We start from the raw sequence: 6,789 nt of genomic DNA, 5'->3' as shown, positions 1-6,789 counted from the left end.
ACATGACGTCACGCCCAGTCAGGGATTCCGGCCCGAATCCCTCTTTTATATTTTACTGTACAGGATTATAGAGGCAATCGCAGTGATCAGAGAAGGGCTCATTCAGCCCATCAGGCAATTGTTTAAGCATGTATGGGTTAGAAAAACGGGTATTTTTAACATGAAATGTTGCGCAATGCACCTTTAAGTATGTTTTGTTTCATGATTTTTATATTTACATCAAACGAAGAATTTTTTTTGCATGTTATTAAGTTTTATTATTATTATTATTATGGGTATGACAGACACGTTATGACTGCTGTTGTATGAGACTGAATGGCACCAGTGTGGGTTTGATGGCGGCAAGTGATGTGAGAGTGAATGACAGAAACCAAGACTGTTTGGTTACAAACATTCTTCAAAATATCTTCCTCTGTGTTCAGTAGAACAAAAAAAATTTATACAGGTTTGGAACAACTTGAGGGTGAGTAAATGATGACAGAATTGTCATTTTTTGGTGAACTATTACTTTAACTGATTAGGAGTACACAGTTAAACCTCACTGACGTTACAAAGTATAAATCTATTTTGCGTTATATTTAAGATACAGTTTTAGTCTTAATCTTAGCTCTCTCCTTTAGGGATGTTCGATGTGTCTTCTGAGCTTATTTCGTTAGTTTGCACATATTCTTTCTTTTCTCTGCGCCAAAAAAAAAAAAAATGTATGAAAAACTGTATGAGCTATAATGAGTGTAAACATATCCTTAAAGGTATCAATATATGGCTTTGTCTGACATTGATTTTAAACAATCGTATGATTATATATTGATATTTGTTAGAAATGTTCAAATAGATCAATACAAAAATAAAACAACATCAAATGTAAATATTTATTACCAGGTAAGTAATAGGACCAATAACAAATACATTTTTGGGGCAAAAATTACTCTTTATTTTAAGGTGTCCATGTTACAGTGTAAGTATTTGAAGTACTGAGTAATAATAATTAACAACATGTACTTATAGGGTCAGGATTGAAGTTTGGTTTAGGGCTAGTTGCATGTAATTATCCATATTTTATAGTTATTGCTATGACTACATGTAACATGTACTGTAACAAGGGAACTAAAATAAAGTGTTACCAAAAAGTATACAACTACACAGTAAATCTAGCACCAATCAGAGAATACAGTAGCTTTAGTTATGTGATGTCAAAAGTGATTACATAAAGGGGAGAAAAAAAAAAGAAAACCATATACACCCATTCTGAACTGAGCATGAATAAACAAAGAAAAAATGATGAGGCATATGTTGACATTTCTCCAAGAAGCCATTTTGTGTGACAGGTTCACTCTCATCAGGGATCGTCTTCATTCTCCTCAGTCTCTTCAATGTATCTGATGGGAAAATAACTTTAGATGACAGAAGCTATACCAAACATTTTCTACTGCATATACTTCTATATCATGTGTGCCTAAAAAGATTGAAAATTGTATTGTACCATCATGTATGTAATGCACATCAATGTTGTATTTTTTTTTTAAGCCTTAACGTGATATTTGAGTGTATGTGTTTGTGGCTCTGGATTGTCTTTGCTTTTGTCACTTTCAAAATTAACAATAAACTTTTGACTGCACCACAACTTACTCAAAGTGTGTCTCATGCTTTGAAAATATAGACAGGACGAAGGAAGCTGATTCACCAGGATTCTTCGTGCACGGTACAATCAGGTTCTCTCCTGGCTCCAGCCAGAGAAACTCCATCACCTCTCTCAAACCGTCGAAAGGCGTTATTGCCACAGGTCTTTTGTCTCTGAAGAACTCAGCTGAGAACTTCCCACTCTCACCTCTCATCTGAAGAAGAATGCAATAATAAATGAATACTGTATTTAGTTTTATATATATATATTTATATATATATGCCTAGTCAAATATTTGTGAGTATAAAGCAGTGAAATAAAAAAATAAAGAAACATCTAAACACACAATCTATATATTTTTTCATTTAGGGGCTGTATACACAACACCGTTTTCAAGTAAAAACAGATTTTTTAAATGTGTTTTGGCCGTTCATTTACACGTCAACGGCGTACTGGCTCCCTGAAAATGCAAGCTTTTGAAATCGTGTTTCAAAGTGCAAGTTTATTAAAACGTCACATTTATCATCTCTGTTCAAACAACAAAAATGTGCATTTGTGAAAATGTAGACGTCATGCGCATAAGTATTAGGTGTTCAGTCTATAGGCGTGTAATATTTCTTTACAAAGTGACATCATCAACTACTGGCCTGGCATGCATAATACAGCATTTTTAGCTGTTTTTGCGGATCTTTGTGAATGGGGATCGTTTTGACAACGTTGTCATATGTATGCGAAAAAAGCAAAGTAAAAAATTTCCATTTTTAGTACATCATTGTCGTGTAAACGTACCCTCAGTTTCTATAAATATAAATAGCTACAGGAGTAAAATCATGATCATGACCATCATTCTCCCTAGGTTACAGAAAATATTGTAAATTCCTATATGAATTTTAAAAATGAGGGAATTGTAGCCTATGTAAAACAAAAATGTAAAAAAGTTACAGATGTTAAAAAAAAGTGTTACAACTCTCCCCTAAATACATGCAGAGCTGCATCTGTCAATACTAACCTTAAAAACATAGAAACCAATCATGTAGTTTTTTTTTTTTTGGCTACTTCTGTTTCTCTTCTCGTGGTTCTGCATGAGAGACACCAGTGTGTTTTCAGCACCCTCCTCGTGTGTACAGTCCTCACTAAGCTTCTCAATCCTCACACGAAACTGAGGGTTTTTCCAAAAAGTCTCTACAACACAACAAAATACTTAAGCTTGTGCACAGGACTTTTTATTAATCAAATCCAGATGTTCAGGGATGTTTAATAATAATCATCTGCACACTTTGTTTATGTAAATTAATCGTAATTATGCTCAAGTTTTAAATATCAGCTAGTGAAATCTGTACAAAGACAGAATGTGAAGGTGAAAACAACTTTTTACACAAGTCCATAATGTGTGTGAGAAAAGAGTCATTACTGAAACCAACATTTGCACATAATGTTTTGTTAATCGCATATATCATAGATAATTTATTTTCTACACAAACACCTATTGTACACCTGTATTATACACATTTGTACACCTGTATTGTCAATGGAACCACCAGCTGTAGTCCCAGCAATCCATTTGCCAAAATTGCGTTGTGATTTCCAGTGACATCCAGGAGATCTATCCAGAAAATCAGGACAGAGACAGCAGATATCCAGGGTTTTAAAGTTTTTGGTAAAATCTTTCATGGCATCCTGCAAAACAATGATACTGAGTAACTAATACTCGATATGTGATTCATACATTGTAAATTAAGGTGTCATATATTACAACATGATCAATGCTAACCAGAACTCCCCATTGTCAAGTTTTTCACGCCACTTGCTGTCCTTCACACTCACTGTGTTCCACAAAGATGATCTGAAAGAATTATGTACAGATACACACAAAATATATTGGCTTTGATGTGCCATACCAGCATCACAGCAACCCTATTATATAGAATGATATAACCCTATGATAGCAAACAACCATTTAAGTACATGAATGTGAGGTGACAGAGTGATTAAATACTTTTAAGAGTAATGCATTACAGTATTGCGTTACTTACAATAAAAAGTACCTTTTTAAGCTTTTTATAATTTTTTTCTAATTGGTTATTTCTAATTGGAAAACTAAATATTTTGCTGTAAATTTGAAAGTAATGCATTACTTTAGTAGTTGCTTGAAAAAGTAATCTTACTCATTTTATTGATGCGTTACCTAACACATATATATTGTTGCTGTTGGGTAGAAACCTTGTATCGGCAAAAACACAACAAAAACAGTATTTTTCTAAATAATTAAACACTGCGTTTTCACAGTTGATATTGTGGCTTTGCCCATTGACATTGTTTTGTCCATCATTAGAACTGCCGTATTTGAGGCAGTAAGTGCATCACATTATGTTTTCATCAACTTATAAACTTTTATTTATTTTAACTTAGTTTATTGTTTATTGTAAGTTTATTGTAGGTGGGCACTCTGTTTTTCAGTCATTTGGACAAAATCTCATGCCAATCGGGACGCTTCGTGCCCAGAGCGCATCAGAGCCTTCCAGAATGGGCGTGGCTTAAGGGCCCTGATAGGCCGCTGTCGGTAGCCTAAAAGAGGCCTAGAAATAGGGTTTCGTTCCACCACGTGGGGCACTACCTACTTTTTTTATATTTAACATCAGAAATATATAGAGATTCCTTAGGAAAAAGTTCTCCGCACACAACCTTGCAGTTTTTGAGAAAAATGATGCTAAAGGTGCCCATTTTGAAATAAAGGGAAAACATAGGGAATTTTGCACTTTGAAACTGGTTTATCAACCCAAAAATGCCGAATTACCACTTGAGGTACAAAATAAACCAGTTTAAAATATGTGATATACCTGAAGTTGCAATCTAGGCACAGTAAACATGATAAGATTATCAAGAAAACTTCTACGGTAGCATTAACATCCCAATTACTTCTCATTATGTTGTTCCAATTCAAAGGTAATATTTGAGGTAAAATCTGAATTACAAATAGAATTCAGCCAAAATATAATATATATATATATATATATATATATATAGGCTATATATATATTTAAAAAAAACACTTTTCAAAATAACGCATTTAATGGTGAATTGTCAATTCGCATACACGAGCAGTAACTGCACTGCATGTACACATTTTTTACATGCTATACTTAAAACAATTATGGTAACAATATTACACGTATTATATTTGAGTAGATTTTGAGGGGTTTTTTTTGTGTGAAATCTACCCAAATAAATTAAGTAAAATTTCCTAAATTATTTAGTCTATGGCACATGATGCATTTAATATTATTAGTGTGGAATGTGCTTTTTTAATATAAGTTGTCTCAATAATAAATTAAGCAGAATTTACTCGTTTGTATTAATGAAATTGACTTAATTATAACATTTACTGCATTTTTCAGGTTAAGATAATAATGACTTCATAATGCACTTTTTGTTATCAAACATGCTTTTATTCTGTATTTTTTTGCACAAATAAAACAAATCTATATAAAATGTAAGACAGCAGTTTTAAGATATGAAAAATAAAAGCAAAAAAATGCTAACATTTTCCATGTCATTGAGAAAAATAATTTTGTTACACAAAAACATGTGCATACAAATTTCTGTTGGAAAAGTCACATTCTTGACTAAAACTTGTGAATAACTTGTAGCAAAACAAATCATTTGTACTTGCTGAAAGCTTGTAGAACAATATTAAACGTTCATCAATCAATGCAGTTTTTTTTCCCACCAGAACTTGGTCATAATGCATTGTCTCAATCTAAATCATGAGTTTGTTTTTAAGTGTTAGTAATTTCGGGGAAAACTTGCAAACATCCAGTTCCAAGAAGAGCTTCTGAAAGGCCTCAAAAGTGTGCCTCAGATCTTTCGGGTAGGTGAGGTTTAGTGCATACGTGAGTCCAAGAAGAACAGCACAGGCTCTTGCCAGATTTTCCAAGCCAGCCATGACTTGCATCCCCTCCAAGATGATGCTGAAATACTCCTGAGAATCCCTCTTGCAGATGGCAATTTTCATTATGTGCTGCAGGATATCTCCATTGTCACACTGTAAAACAAACATTAAAGAAGTATTTTTATCTCGTCTGTCTCATTATAAGTCTGTCCATAATTATAAACTTGATTTGTGTACGGTTGTAAAAATTTCTTATAACAGCTTAAAATGCTAAGACACCATTATAGTTTATTTTCTTTGTAATCACTGAAACCACAAAGACCACCACTTTGCGGACCACAAAGACTGTCACAATAACATAAGTACAGTTACACCAATGATAAAGGGGGTGTATTCAGGAAGAAAAAAATAAATAAATTTAAAATTACATTTGGTGACACTATTGTAGAGGGGGAAATTAAATTTCGCTGGTCCTCTATAGACATTCAACTAACTGTATAGTAACATGTCAACTAACACAGAGTATTAGTAGACTGCTAGGTTAGGGTTAATAGAGTAAGTTAACATGTAGTTGCAGTTACTTATAGTCAGTAGAATGTCTAAAGTGGACCATCAAAATAAAGTGTTACCTTTTTTCATATAAGTGGCTGACAAAAATCTATTTTGTGTTAAATATTTTCACATTAGCTTTATATAATTTAATTAGAAAAAAGATTATTGTTTAAGTTGCATTTCTATTTTTATAAATAAAAACGATGTACAAATACATTTCTCAAAACACCATAAATATATAGAATAATTCTTGTCACTTACATTGTACTCATGGATGAGGTTATCCTATTTTTCACCCAGATAACAGATCAAGCAACGGAGGACAACGTCTCTCATCGTGTCGATGTTTTTATCGGGATTCTGATCGGGAAGTTTGTAAATTAGCATCACCCAAAGATAATGAACAAATATTGATATGTTATGAAAGTAACTTACCTGCAGTATGGGCAGGGGTGTAGCACCAAATATTGGGCCCTTGGTACAAACCATCTTGCTGGGCCCCCCGCGACGGACTTTTGACTTGAGCGCGGCGACTTCTCCAACGGGGGGGGGGGGGGGGGGGTTGTAGACGGACTTTTGACTTGAGCGCGGCGACTTCGCCAACGGGGGGGTGGGGTGGGGGGATGGGTATGAGCGGACTTTTGAGGCGACTTCTAAGGGCCCCCCCCCTGCCTCGGGCCCTGGGTCCCTTTTCCCCCCGCTACCACGCCCCTGAGTATGGGATCAATAG

The 6,789-nt window shown here is 34.3% G+C and overlaps 1 protein-coding gene across 1 annotated transcript in view; it reads right to left on the bottom strand.

The window, feature by feature from the left end:
• Nucleotides 1–903: 903 nt before the first annotated feature.
• The window catches only part of LOC130080303 (calpain-1 catalytic subunit-like), a 29,580-nt gene continuing 23,694 nt past the window's right edge, over nt 904–6,789 (bottom strand). Inside the window, exons 8-12 of the mRNA XM_056245662.1 lie at nt 3,371–3,461; nt 3,136–3,295; nt 2,628–2,800; nt 1,627–1,832; nt 904–1,376 (exon numbers count right to left, since the gene is read on the bottom strand). Coding sequence (XP_056101637.1) covers nt 1,337–1,376; nt 1,627–1,832; nt 2,628–2,800; nt 3,136–3,295; nt 3,371–3,461 — 670 coding nt within the window. The 3' untranslated portion in view covers nt 904–1,336. The remainder of the gene's footprint in view (nt 1,377–1,626; nt 1,833–2,627; nt 2,801–3,135; nt 3,296–3,370; nt 3,462–6,789) is intronic.

This window comes from Rhinichthys klamathensis, unplaced genomic scaffold, assembly GCF_029890125.1.
Source record: "Rhinichthys klamathensis goyatoka isolate OS25496 unplaced genomic scaffold, OSU_Roscu_1.1 h1tg000032l_1, whole genome shotgun sequence".
NCBI lineage: Eukaryota > Metazoa > Chordata > Actinopteri > Cypriniformes > Leuciscidae > Rhinichthys > Rhinichthys klamathensis.
Note: the sequence above shows the minus strand (reverse complement) of the source record. Positions and strands in the feature narration are given on the sequence as shown.